Source organism: Oreochromis aureus, linkage group 11, assembly GCF_013358895.1.
Source record: "Oreochromis aureus strain Israel breed Guangdong linkage group 11, ZZ_aureus, whole genome shotgun sequence".
Lineage (NCBI taxonomy): Eukaryota > Metazoa > Chordata > Actinopteri > Cichliformes > Cichlidae > Oreochromis > Oreochromis aureus.
Window position 1 is genome coordinate 28,097,297 of NC_052952.1, and position 13,696 is coordinate 28,110,992.

Below are 13,696 nucleotides of genomic sequence, written 5' to 3' on the forward strand. Positions count from 1 at the left end.
TAATGATGCAAAGCAATATTTATTGAAAGACAAATACCAGATGTAAACTGCTGAGTCTTAGGCTTTTGAAGAAAAAAATCAGCAGTTTTCAAATTTCAAAGGAATCTGAGGGCTGATTACGTTACTTGGCATTACCACTAAAATGTGCAGATACAAGACAATGGTTATTGAAAGATCAGTGCAACAAACAAAGAAAACACTGCTGCACTGTAGAGAATGAAGCATGCGGTTTCTCAATCGCGGCTCACTGGAGATAGATCTGGTGAGGAAACTGACGTGATCCTGCAAGTAGAAACTGTGATCTCACAGCCGTTTAGTTACATTCTTTGAAGAAATTCCCTGTGCGACGACATGACTCTGAGGCTCTGTCCATGATGTCCCTGTTTGATTAGAACAAAAGGAAGTAATTAGACAACACTATTTTGTTGTATTTCTCTATTTTAGTCTCTTTAAATTAAGTTGTTTGTTTTAAATATACTTTATGGACAAAGGACAGGAAGCTGGGAGAAAGACATGCAATAATTAATCCCGGGACAGATTCAAACCCGCGCCTCTGCATTGACCATATGGCACATGAATCACATGCTCTAAACCAGGGGTGGGCAATCTCAGTCCACGAGGGCTGGTGTCCCTGCAGGTTTTAGATGTGTCCTCGAACCAACACAGCTGATTCAAATGGCTAAATTAGCTCCTCAACATGTCCTGAAGTTCTCCAGAGGCCTGGTAACGAACTAATCATGTGATTCAGGTGTGTTGACCCAAGGTGAGATCTAAAACCTGCAGGGACACCGGCCCTCGTGGACTGAGATTGCCCACCCCTGCTCTAAACAGTGAGCTAAACCTGCACACATGAGTTTTCAGTGTGATTAACTTCGCACACAGAAACGTATCCTGATTCCTTTCATAAAGCCTAACCAGCATCTCAGAGAGAATTCTCTACTTCCATCATCAAAGGATGAAATCAAGGAATATCTTTGGGAACAATCGTGTTCAGTCCGTACAGCAAAGTTAAAGATGAAATAAAACAGAGCACTGAAGCTGTGCTGGTGACACATGATGGTACTGTTTTACAGTACATATACAATGAATGCACCACATACAAGTTTCAGTTATTTATCTGACCTGTGTGTGTTGTGCTTTCCACAAACTTACCTCCAGTAACCAGTCTGGATAACACAAGCAATATCATCAGTTATATCATCATCAGTGAAGGCTGCAAGAAAAAAGGATCAATATTTATTATGCAAGGATTTTTAAAAGCAACACTTAAATAAGTAATGTCAATTTGCTTCTGCAACAATGACTCACCTTTACAGGAGGTATGGCACATATTTTTGGACGGGCATAATCCTGAATCACAGAACTCTCTGTCAGACAGCTGGAAGAGTCCGTAAAGGTTTTTGGATTCATCATCCTCCTCACTGCTTGTTTCATTCTCATCTTCCATTTCGCTGTCATCACGGTCCTCCCCACTAAACTTGTTCTTCTCATGTCTGCCTGAGTGAGCATGCCGCCTTTGTCTTTTTACACCACCCGTGCTGTTTGACGGAAAGGTTGCGTTCATTGCGATGATAGTTGAGTTAATGGTCGGAGGAGTCGCAGGAGCAGTGGTATTGGTCAGGTCAGTGGATGTTGAATTGGTGTTTGGTGGTGTGACTGGTCCATTGGTCATTTCGTTGGGTCCTGTTGCGGCGGGGGCTGTTGGCTTTGGTGTGGCAGGGATGCACTTGCCAAACGACTTGACCAAGTCTGTGTTCAGATGAGACATCCTGTCCACTTCACAGATAACTGCAGCAGACAAGGAAGAAAGAAAAGATTAAAAAGGTGATAAGAGTCATCTTCTGTCAACCTCCAAAATACATAAAAAGACAACAGTGACAGAAAAAAATGAGCTATAAGCTAAATGAGCTAATGTATATGCCTTGAATTTTACTTTAGTAACTACTGTTTTTCAGTCACTCATTGTATGCCAGATAAATGGATAAGTGAACAGACAAATTGGTCTAGGTTCTCCAGTGTCCCTTCACAAGAGCAAAATGCACACTGAAGGAGACTGAAAGAGACTACTCTAGCTTTTATATAAAGCTCTTGGTAGTTATTTCTTTAAAGCAGACAGTTTTTTGTGTTAAGGTATATAAATTTGGAATGAAATGAAAGTCAGTTCACGGTTGTCAAACACCAAAACCACATTTGACCTCACCTGTTGCCAAGACTCTTTCCCCCAGTCTCCCGGACAGACGGATCATTTTCCCAAGCTTGTCTCTGAGCTCACATTTGGAGACAATCCGGCTCTCAGAAAAGGTGGGCAGAACTGCCACGGCCACCACGACAAGAAACACGAGCTTCATATCAGTACTTTCTGTAGGAAAAAGTGAAAATGAAAAGACTGTTGTGATGTCTTTTTAAACAAATAAAATATCTTTTCATGATGTAAGACAATTTTGCATTTGTGTACCATGCAAACTGTTCCAAGGTCTAATTTTTTTAAGAGAGGAGCTGAATAATGGATGCCAAGATGCAAGATTTTGCTTCTAAGCTATCAAGGAGTATTTCTCTGGTTTAATTGTAGAACCTTTCCTTTATATGCAGAACCCATTCATTTGATTCTAGTCTACAGTGAAGCCACTGGTTAAAAAACAATAGTGACAGAAAAAGTAAGGAAACAAATGTTTTTTACATAATATGATGAAAAGATTGTGATTATAAATGTAGCAAATTCTTACTTACCACGTTGGGCCACTTGATCGACTGTTAACCAAAAGAAATTGCCAGGTCTGTATGTTTGCAGATAGGGCTTGTGAATTTATATGTGATGGCTTTTAGCACTGGACAAGCCTGTTCCACTGCTGCCTTTGTTGTATGGGGAGTTTCCCTTGAGACACAGGAAATCTTTTAATCATGATGAAAGAACACACAAATGTGGTTTTGCTTATTGTTATGCAATTGATTATGGATTACATTCTTTTACCTCGGCCATTTAACATTAAATCATCCAACACCTGACTTTCACTGCTTTCATTGACTTGAACATCAAGTCAACGCACCCAAAAGGATTATACAGGGACAGACGAGGGAGTAGACTTTGCTGAAATGTTTTTATTTGATGTATTTGGGAGGTGCAAAATGTTTCTTGGAACACAGTGGAACAGATCTGAAGTCACAATGATAAAACGTGTGATCGCAGAGCCATTTAAATGGTAAATGGTAAATGGCCTGTATTTATATAGCGCTTTCTAGTCCCTAAGGACCCCAAAGCGCTTTACATATCCAGTCATTCACCCATTCACACACACATTCACACAGTTACATTCTTTAAAGAAATTCCATGTGTGATGACATGAGTCTGAGGTGCTGCTCACTGGACAACAAAATCGAATCACTTCAGCCTGGAGTCCATGTGACAGCCGTCCATGTGACTGCTGTCACATGTAAAATTGAAATCTTACATGAAATGTAAGACTGTTTAGATTTGACTGTTCTCAACGTGACTGTTGTCAAATCTAAAGTAATTCCCAGTAACAACGGTCGCCTATGCAAAGAACTAAATGAACCAATATATTATTCTCTGTCTGGGGCAAAGTTTGCCCATATTTTCCAGCACAGACTCAGATTGAGGGGAGGGTAGATCTAAATAGTTTGCCACAGCTATTTTTACTCTGTCACTGTTTAAGCACACTGAATGACATCACTGGTTTCCAGGAATTCTGAGACGCAAGGTACACAATCACAATTATCTTTAGTTTCAAGAGAACCAGTTTCAGTCACTCAATGTCCACCTAAACAATAACCTAGTTTCTGTGTGACAAAAAGAGGGGTTTAAGGATATTTGATAAATGTTTACACACTTACTTACTTCTACAAAAAATTGTATCACCTGAGAGTCCATTTTACTGCATCAATCCATCAATCCATACATTTTTTCTTCATAGCCAATTGTGCTCAGTGGGTGTGGTGGAGCATATCCAAGCTGCCAAAAAAAAAATTGGCAGGATACACCCTGGACAGGTCACCAGTCTTTTGCAGGGCTAACACAGAAAGGCGTATCACCATTTTCACTCACATTCACACTATCTATTTTAATGCAGTCAAATAAATGTTAAATATTTGGCACAAGGCTATAGAGAATGAGTTATGCCTTAAAGCAGTTTGTTGTAGTGTTGTGAACTCCCTCATGCATGTCTGTGTGTGCGGTGCCTGCCAAGCATTAAAGTTGCCATTTTGAGTTTAAGTTTTGCCTCTGCGTTGAGTCTGCATTTTGGGTCCTTTCCTGCCTCCAGGCACACAGACCATGGCACAAACATTGCCCAATAGGACTTGGGCTTCGAAAATGTCTGGCTGTAAAAATCTTGACATTGGGAGAAACATCTGTCAGTCAAACCTTAACTTTATCTGGTTCACTACTACTATGACCTTTTTTCCACTAGTACCTACTAGGCTCGACTTGATTTGGGGGTTTTCCATTAGGTGGTAGTACTTGCTAGCAAGTATGTTCTTAGTACCTGCTTGGCCGGGATTCCAAACAAGCTGAGTCAGTCCATCAAACCAGTCAGTGACATCAAAAGATTCCATGCCACAGTCTGAGTCTGACAAAAAGCTATAGTCCAAGCAGCAGATATACTATCGCCTGAACATCCTCTAATGTTGTGTTGTGCTTGTGTTGCATACAAATGACATGAGACTTTAGTTCCACACTGCTATAATGAGCCCATGGACATTGAGGTGGTACTCAGTCATAATGAAAAACGACTGAACCGAGCAGACTCGAATGAGTAGGTTCTAGTGGGAATGAGGCATTTGTGTAGAGGAGCTGCCTGAGTCATCTCTCCAGTGAAAGATTGTTCAGTTCATTTTCTCACTGATGAATGGGAAGTGCATTATGGGAAGAGCTTAAAAGACTGCTGCTGGCAGGTAGATTGATAGAGAAAACTCAAGACAGAAGAGAAACAGTGACACCATGAATAACAGTATTGCATTGTCTTAGTTAGCTACAGTAGAACTACTAAAAGTGAGTGAGGATAAACAGCCGCATGTCGGAACACACACAAAGAATCTATGTGCTGTTTGGATTGCGGTATATCTGCCTATAACGTGGTACCTTGTATTTTATATTTGATAGACTGAAAATGTAAATCTTACATGAAAAGTCATTATTAATGTTATATATTATTGTATTTGTACACAACGGCTACTCAAGTTATCTGCTTAGAACGCATTGATGGATCATAAGAACTATTTTACTTTTCCCTAACGCTAAACACTGCAGAGCACAAGCTCATGGGACTAGGACAAATCTAACTCAGTCCCATTACTGTTCATTTAAATTAGAATTTTCAGAAGCACTTTTTAATACCGTTCAACTCTTGATGATCAGCTTAATGATAACATCTATGACATCAATCTGCTAATGACCATGACGCTTGTTGCTGCACTATATACACTATATACATCTTTATGATGAGTTTCACATTGTTTTGGCAGCTTGCCGGGAAACATACCCCCCACCCCGAGCCAATGTCTGCAATGACGGTGTCATTTCAAACTTTTTGGGTTCTATGTTTTAAATGGTTCATTAATTTTAACAGGAAAATCATCATCAACTTCAAGGTTGGTGGTTCAATCCCTGGTTGCTGAAGTGTTCATGCCGAGGTATCCTTAGGAAAGATACTGAATGCTGATACGTACGTGAATGCCAGATAGAAAGTACTTAGTGAAAAAGTCACTATATGACAGTGTGTGAATGAGTGAATTTTATGTGAGTGCTCAGTCAAGGTAGAAAAGGATTTTAAAAGAACTAGGCTATTTACTATAATTACTCTTATGGGGGCCAAAGCAGAATACCTCATTCAGAAATCATGTGAGCTACTGAGGTCACCTGAAGCAAAGTGTAAATAGGAGTTGAAACACATGGAAAGAGGTCCTTTATAATCTGCCAACTTCACGACCCAAATGCTAAGACTTACTGTTAACACATATATTCCTTCTTTTTTGCTTGTCCTTGAAGTTTTTCTGTATAAATATCTCAGTTCAATCCATTTTTATTTATACGAGAATCATTTTAATGGTTTTCACAGTGACCAATTGCTCTGTTTATTTCTGGTTAATGAAATACCTTTTTTAAGTCTCCTGGTTGCAGCAACATTTTATCCCTCATGCTTTCTGGGTTAGTTTCGTATCGTGGTGCACATGTCCTGGTATTTTTAAATAAACGTGAAGCAACAGTTAGGCTTTATGAGATTGAAACAGTATTATCATTACTATTAAAAGTTCTATAAATATATAATAACACAAACACAGAGATGCTGCAAATCAATATTTATTGAAAGAAAAGGAATAGGACTAGATGTAAACCACTGAGTTTTAGACTTGAAAAAAATCACATTTGAATCTGAGGGCTGATTAGGTCACTTGGCATAACTATTAAAAGATACAGGTACAAAGCAATGGTTACTGAATGATCCACCCACCAAACAAAACAAAACAAAAAAAATGCTGTTTGGTTGGTAATGGACCATGCGGTTCCTCAATCATGGCTCACTGAAGGTGGATTTCATTAGGAAATTGTAGCAACCATGATCTCACAGCCATTTAGTCACATTCTTCAAAGAAATCCCTGGGGCGACGACATGACTTCGAGGCACTTTTCAGGATCTCCCTGTTTGATTAAAACAAAAGGCAGTTATTAGGCAACATAAGAATGGTGTTCAATCCTTACAGCAGTGTTGAAGACCAAATACTTTGGAGACGTGATTCTGATTACTGAATTTTTCAGCTGTTTCAATTAATGTATCACACAATCATATGATATTTTTTCAAAGCTTTGGTTATTTATCTGACTTATTTGTGTTGTGCTTTCCAGAAACTTACTTCCAGTAACCAGTCTCGACAACACAAACAATATCATCAGTTATGTCATCATCAGTAAAAGCTGCAAGGAAAAAAAGAAACCATTTTTAATATACACAATAAAAAAGCATCATTTAAACAGTAAATCTCTGTTTGCTTGTTTGCAAGGACTCACCTGTGCAGGAGGCATGGCACATACTTTTGGATGGGCAGTACCCCGAATCACAGAACTCTCTGTCAGACAGCTGAAAGAGCCCGTAAAGGTTTTTGGATTCGTCATCGTCCTCACTGCTCGTTTCATCCTCGTCTTCCATTTCACTGTCATCCTCGTGCTCCTCTTCACTAAACTTGTTCTCCTTCTCACTGCCTGAATCAGCATCCCGTCTTCGTCTTTTCATGCCAGTTGTGCTGTTTGACACAAAGGTTGTGTTCCCTGAGCTGATGGTGGAGTTGGCAGTAGTGGGAATAGTACTAGTGTTAGTAGCAGTAGTGGTGTTGGTCAGGTCTATGGTTGTTGAATTGGTGTTTGTCGCTGTGGCTGCTCCAGTGATCATATTGTTGTCCCCGCTTGTGGAGGGGGTTGTGACCACCGCTGGCTTTGGTGTGGTAGGGATGCACTTGCCAAATGACTTGACCAACTCGGTGTTCAGAGCAGACCTCCTTTGTACTTCACAGATAACTGCAACAAACCATTAATGTCCACAAACAAGGAGAAGAAAGTTTTACTTAAGTGGCTACTTTTTCAGTTATTATCCTCTGTGTTGTAGAACAATTTCATTTTGCAATTACATTATTGATGCAGTTGATAAAGACACTTACATAGAAAAATTGCATGTTGCTAATATTACTTCACAAAGTATTTACAGCTAAGATAAAGCTTTATTACTGATTCTGCATTTGAATGCTAAAAGTAAACAGTAAGTAAAGTCATCAGATATATCAAATGGTCAACTTAAATAATTTTGTACCGCTAAGGTACAGATTTGGTCCTGATTTTCATGAGCACCAAAGTGATTTGTACTTTGACTCTGAAGGTGATGAAGGTTCATTGGTAAGTACCCAAAGCACATTTGAGCTCACCTGTTGCCAACGTTCTTTCCTCCAGTCTCAGGGGCAGATCAAGCATTTCACCAAGCTTTTCTCTGAACTCGCATTTGGAGACGATGCGGCTCTCAGAAAAACTGGGCAGCAGGACTGCCACAGCCACCACAACAAGCAACTCGAGTTTCATGTCAGCAGTTTCTGAGGGAAAAAAGGGAAAATTACTTCTGCTTTGTATTTGTAGGTCTATAACACGAAAAAAAATGGTTAAAAAAATAACAGCACTATAACAAGTGAGGGAACAAATTGATTTTTTTTTTTTTTTACATAATACACAAACAAAAAATTATAGCAACTAAAAAACTCGTAAAAATTAAATAAAATTTGCTTACCACGTTGCTTCACCAGCTTGGTTGTTCACTGAGAGAATTTTCCCCCTACTGTGTATGTTTGCAGACAGAGCCTGTGGGTTTATATATGATGCTATGACCAGTGGGCCAGCCTGTTTTACTGCTGCGTTTGTTGTTTGGGGAGTTTCGCTCGGGAAAGGAAAATTTTTAACGCTGTCCAAACAATACACAAAACCCTCATGACATTAAATACTTGACAACATGACATTCAGATCTTTCATTGGCTTCAACAACATGTGACTGCATCTACGAGGAGTAACCATACTAGGAATAGACTTCTCTAAATGCTGAATATTCACAAGAGTGGAAGAGATCTGAGGTCACAGTGATCGTGATCACTGGACACCAAAGTCAAACCAATTCATCTCTTAGTCTGCATGACTGTTGCAGCCAAATTTGAAGTTTGAAATTTGACTTGACAGTCACAGCTGTTGAGTATGTAGAGAGATAAAAAATAAAAGAGATAAAATTGCAAAGTGAAGCAAAAGATAAACAAAAAAAATGAAACGTGGGTATTCATAACTGTTCTAATATAAACAGTTTACTGTTAAGTTTGTTTCTGTCAATTTTCATTTAGATAAAATGTATTTAACTTGTCCTAAGATGTTACAAGAAAATGTAATTGATTCCAAATTTCTTCACATCTGCATCATTTAAAACACGAATGTTTCTCCTGGATTAGTTGTAATCTGCCAACTTCAAACCCAAGCAGAAAAAAAGTGTTAAGGGTAAGTCTTAGCATTTGGTGAGAAGTTCAGCTAAAAATATCAGCTCACATTATTCAAATTTTCATTTCATATGAGAATCATTTTAATGGTTTGAATAGCCAATAAAAGACTTTATTACTCTCCCTTTCTGAGTAATGCTTCGTTGGTTCTGCTTCCCATACTGGTGCTCTCATCTCATGTGATGTTTTTGAACAAATAAGAAGTAAGAGGTAGATTGAGTTTTGGCATTGCAATGAAAAAATATACAGGCATGCCACTTCAATATAGAAAACATTGTTTTTTTCTTTATTTTTAGCAGGTAATGGACCATGTGGTTCTTTGATCACAGTTTAGTGGCGATGGACTTAATGAAGAAATTGTTGTGATCTTACAAGTAGAAACTGATCTTGCAGTCATTTAGTTACATTTCTGTGGTGACCTGACGCTGAGGTACTCCTCACGATCTGCCTGTCTGATTAGAAAAAGTTATATTTCACTATTTTGGTTCTCATTATACTAAATTCATTGTATTGGATTTAGTGCCAGCACTTTATATGTATACCTTCCTGGGAACAAATGTGATGTCACAGTGACACACACACAGAAAAATAAAATAAATCCAATCAGTAACTACAAATACCATATTGTAAGACATTTCCAACCACAGCTGTTGGCTATAGAGAGGAGCAAATATGTGAGTTATTTTATTCTGTGTTTGGGGCAAAGTTTGCCCATATTTGTTCAGTACTGACTGAGTTGGCAAGTTAGGTAGAACTCAATAGTTTGCCATGATTATTTTTGCTGTGTCACTGTTTAAGCACATTGAATGGCATTACACATTTCCAGATACTCTGGAACACAAAGTAGACAAAACAATGATCTTAAGTTTCAGAAGAACCAGTTTAAATTACTCAATGTCCACTTAAAGAATAGCCTAGTCACTGTTTCATGGCTAGAGGGGCTTAAATGTCTTTAAAAATGTTTACTTGCTTACTTGCTTGACCACAATGCACTACGAATGTTATCTGCTTTTTAACTGTGGTGAAATGTCTTTAAAACAAGACTCGCAATCTAGCCAGGATGTACCACACCTCTGGTACTCTGACAGGTGCGATGGGCTCCAGCAAATCTGAGTTGGATAAGTGGAAGAAAATTAAGTACTGTCAAGTGTCGCAGGGCAACTTTACACTATCACTACTTTATTTTAAATTAAAATTTTCAAAAGCACTTTTTAAATGCCTATTCAACTCTTGATGATTAGTTTTGTGTTGGAATCCATGTATCAGCATGGATTTTATCATGAGGCTGGCTGCTAACAGATAGGAATCTGCTAGCAACCAAAAAAAAATTGCACGTCCAGCTTTTGCTCTAACACTGTATACCTCTTTGTGATGAGTTTCACTTACTGTCTTGCCAGCCAGTCAGCAAATTTTTCCACCCCAACTCGAGGCTCTAAGTGGGACACCAACCAATGTCTACAGGACTTAATGACTAAGATCAAAGGAGTAAAATGCACTGTTTATGTATGTAATGTCTTTGTTATGCTGCTTTGAGATGGTGGTGACTCTTAAAGTAGAGTCAGTGAGAATCCATAAGTGATATTGATTATGGAATCAATAAATTCTTATCAACGTGGATCCCTGCTTGTGCCGATGTTTATTGGAGCGTGAACGTTAGCGACAGTTGAAAGTGCTTAGACATAGAAAAAAGTGCTTATACCACTGTGCGTATGAATGAGTAAATAAGATTTGAGTGCTCAAGCACAGCAAAAAGCATTATAAACAACCTGTAGGGGCTGATGTGTGAAACCTAATTTAGACATCATGTGAACTGTTGAGGTCACCTGCAGAAAAGTGCAAGTGTGAGTTGTAAGGACAAGCAGGAAAAACAGAATATGTGTGTTAAAAGTAAGACTTAGCATTTGGTTAAAAAAAATCTCCTGAAGAGTTTTTCTGTTTAAATATCTCAGATTATTCCATTTTTATTTTATATGAGAATCATTTAAGTGATCACTTGCTTGGTTCATTTCTAGCCAATAAAATAAATTTTATAGTCTCCTGGTTACAATAATGTTTTGTGACTCAAGCTTTGTTGGTTCTGTTTCCTATGCTGGTGCTCATCTCATGATGTTTCTGAATAAACAGGAAGTAAGAGGCAGGCTGTATGAGACTGAAACAGTCAAGTTTTGCTATTACTGCTGAAATTTCTATAAAAACATAATCACACAAACACAGAGATGCTGCAAGATAAACTGTTGAGTTTTAGGTTCTTGAAAAAAGTCTTTATTTTATAGGAATCCGAAGGCTGATTAGGTCATTTGACATAACAATTACAGCATACAGGTCCAGGGCAATGGTTAATGAATGATCCACCTACTAAACAACAAGAAAAAAAACTGTTTAGCAGGTAATGGACCGTGTGGTTTCTCGATCACGGCTCACTGGAGATGGATCTGATGAAGACACTGCTGTGATCCTGAACGTAGCAACCATGATCTCACAACCATTTAGTCACATTCTTCGAAGAAATCCCTGGGGCGACGACATGAGTCTGAGGCACTTCTCATGATCTCCCTGTTTGATTAGAACAAAACGCAGTTATTAGACGATGATATTTGTTGTACTTCTCTATTTTAGCTCTCTCTAGATTAACTTGTTTGTAGTATATAACTGTTTGGGTACCCATTTTTAACACATTAAAACAGAGTACAGGAAAGCTGGGAAATACATGCAATAATTTCCCTTGGGGCAGATTGAAATGCAGGATTAACTTTCATTAACGTCATACACAGAAAGATATCCTGTTTCCGCTCAGAAAACCCAACCAAAATCACAGCCAGTGGTCTCTAATACTATCATTTAAGCACCAAATGAGGGAATGTTTTTTTGAACAATGGTGTTCAATCCTTACAGCAGCATGAAAGATTAGCCAATTAATGTATCACACAATCATATGATATTTTTTCAAAGCTTTGGTTATTTATCTGACTTATTTGTGTTGTGCTTTCCAGAAACTTACTTCCAGTAACCAGTCTCGACAACACAAGCAATATCATCAGTTATGTCATCATCAGTAAAAGCTGCAAGGAAAAAAAGAAACCATTTTTAATATACGCAATAAAAAAGCATCATTTAAACAGTAAATCTCTGTTTGCTTGTTTGCAAGGACTCACCTGTGCAGGAGGCATGGCACATATTTTTGGATGGGCAGTACCCCGAATCACAGAACTCTCTGTCAGACAGCTGAAAGAGCCCGTAAAGGTTTTTGGATTCGTCATCGTCCTCACTGCTCGTTTCATCCTCGTCTTCCATTTCACTGTCATCCTCGTGCTCCTCTTCACTAAACTTTTTCTCCTTCTCACTGCTTGAATCAGCATCCCGCCTTCGTCTTTTCATGCCAGTTGTGCTGTTTGACACAAAGGTTGTGTTCTCTGAGCTGATGGTGGAGTTGGAAGTAGTGGGAATAGTACTAGTGTTAGTAGCAGTAGTGGTGTTGGTCAGGTCTATGGTTGTTGAATTGGTGTTTGTCGCTGTGGCTGCTCCAGTGATCATATTGTTGTCCCCGCTTGTGGAGGGGGTTGTGACCACCGCTGGCTTTGGTGTGGTAGGGATGCACTTGCCAAATGACTTGAGCAACTCGGTGTTCAGAGCAGACCTCCTTTGTACTTCACAGATAACTGCAACAAACCATTAATGTCCACAAACAAGGACAAGAAAGTTTTACTTAAGTGGCTACTTTTTCAGTTATTATCCTCTGTGTTGTAGAATAATTTAATTTTGCAATTACATTATTGATGCAGTTGATAAAGACACTTACATAGAAAAATTGCATGTTGCTAATATTACTTCACAAAGTATTTGAAGTTTAGATAAAGCTTTATTACTGATTCTGCATTTGAATGTTTAAAGTAAACAGTAAGTAAAGTAATCAGTTATATCAAATTGAGTTAATGTTTTCCTCTAATATCGAAGAGCAGTCAACTTAAATAATTTTGTACCGCTAAGGTACAGATTTGGTCCTGATTTTCATGAGCAACAAAGTGATTTGTGCTTTGACTCTGAAGGTGATGAAGGTTCATTGGTAAGTACCCAAAGCACATTTGAGCTCACCTGTTGCCAACGTTCTTTCCTCCAGTCTCCGGGGCAGATCAAGCATTTCACCGAGCTTTTCTCTGAGCTCGCATTTGGAGACGATGCGGCTCTCAGAAAAACTGGGCAGCAGGACTGCCACAGCCACCACAACAAGCAACTCGAGTTTCATGTCAGCAGTTTCTGAGGGAAAAAAGGGAAAATGAAAATATTGTCGTGGAAAAAACATCCTTCCTTTTTAAAAAAAAAAGTTCTTCATGTTATTCAGATTTCATCATTACAAGGTGTGCTATTGATTAAAGGAAACACAGAATAATGTAGCTTAGCTTTAAACAAGTAAGATACCTTTCAGTGCGGTGAGATTATTTTGCATTCATGTACAATTCAAACTGAGCCACCGTCAGTTTAAAATTAAAATATATTAAATTAATTAAACAGAATAATTAAATTAGATGAGCTCACTTCTAATTTGTATTTCTAGGTCTACAATGAAGTGATCAGTTAAAAAAAAAATAAAAGTGATATAACAAGCGAGGAGACCAATCTGACGAGAATTTTTCTTACCACGTTGGTTTACAAGCTTGGCTGTTCACTCAGAGAATTTTCC

At 38.5% G+C, this 13,696-nt stretch overlaps 3 protein-coding genes across 3 annotated transcripts; all 3 read right to left on the bottom strand.

Annotated features, from left to right (window-relative positions):
• On the bottom strand, positions 1–2,857 carry LOC116334093. Its single transcript, XM_031757419.2, has 5 exons — positions 2,728–2,857; positions 2,201–2,359; positions 1,309–1,788; positions 1,153–1,213; positions 1–380 (listed from the first exon to the last, which is right to left on the bottom strand). The coding sequence occupies exons 2-5, from the start codon at positions 2,346–2,348 to the stop codon at positions 314–316; spliced, it is 756 nt and encodes a 251-aa protein (XP_031613279.1). The 5' UTR covers positions 2,349–2,359; positions 2,728–2,857; the 3' UTR covers positions 1–313.
• Positions 2,858–6,297: 3,440 nt separating this feature from the next.
• Positions 6,298–8,347, bottom strand: LOC116334092. Its single transcript, XM_031757417.2, has 5 exons — positions 8,277–8,347; positions 7,924–8,085; positions 7,019–7,522; positions 6,865–6,925; positions 6,298–6,652 (listed from the first exon to the last, which is right to left on the bottom strand). The coding sequence occupies exons 2-5, from the start codon at positions 8,072–8,074 to the stop codon at positions 6,586–6,588; spliced, it is 783 nt and encodes a 260-aa protein (XP_031613277.2). The 5' UTR covers positions 8,075–8,085; positions 8,277–8,347; the 3' UTR covers positions 6,298–6,585.
• Positions 8,348–11,255: 2,908 nt separating this feature from the next.
• LOC116334091 lies at positions 11,256–13,696 on the bottom strand. Its single transcript, XM_031757416.2, has 5 exons — positions 13,654–13,696; positions 13,111–13,272; positions 12,174–12,677; positions 12,020–12,080; positions 11,256–11,574 (listed from the first exon to the last, which is right to left on the bottom strand). Exons 2-5 carry the CDS (start codon positions 13,259–13,261, stop codon positions 11,508–11,510), a joined length of 783 nt encoding a protein of 260 aa, XP_031613276.2. The 5' UTR covers positions 13,262–13,272; positions 13,654–13,696; the 3' UTR covers positions 11,256–11,507.

What these genes read in the sequence shown, in the direction of transcription:
- LOC116334093 (XM_031757419.2), bottom strand. Translation starts at nt 2,348, where the DNA reads ATGAAGCTCGTGTTTCTTGTCGTGGTGGCCGTGGCAGTTCTGCCCACC. An exon ending in GGAAAGAGTCTTGGCAACAG is followed by an intron (nt 1,789 to 2,200) that starts GTGAGGTCAAAT and finishes TGTCTGCTGCAG; the next exon opens with TTATCTGTGAAGTGGACAGG. An exon ending in ATCCAGACTGGTTACTGGAG is followed by an intron (nt 381 to 1,152) that starts GTAAGTTTGTGG and finishes CTAATCAAACAG; the next exon opens with GGACATCATGGACAGAGCCT.
- LOC116334092 (XM_031757417.2), bottom strand. Translation starts at nt 8,074, where the DNA reads ATGAAACTCGAGTTGCTTGTTGTGGTGGCTGTGGCAGTCCTGCTGCCC. An exon ending in GGAAAGAACGTTGGCAACAG is followed by an intron (nt 7,523 to 7,923) that starts GTGAGCTCAAAT and finishes GGTTTGTTGCAG; the next exon opens with TTATCTGTGAAGTACAAAGG. An exon ending in GTGCCATGCCTCCTGCACAG is followed by an intron (nt 6,926 to 7,018) that starts GTGAGTCCTTGC and finishes TTTTCCTTGCAG; the next exon opens with CTTTTACTGATGATGACATA.
- LOC116334091 (XM_031757416.2), bottom strand. Translation starts at nt 13,261, where the DNA reads ATGAAACTCGAGTTGCTTGTTGTGGTGGCTGTGGCAGTCCTGCTGCCC. An exon ending in GGAAAGAACGTTGGCAACAG is followed by an intron (nt 12,678 to 13,110) that starts GTGAGCTCAAAT and finishes GGTTTGTTGCAG; the next exon opens with TTATCTGTGAAGTACAAAGG. An exon ending in GTGCCATGCCTCCTGCACAG is followed by an intron (nt 12,081 to 12,173) that starts GTGAGTCCTTGC and finishes TTTTCCTTGCAG; the next exon opens with CTTTTACTGATGATGACATA.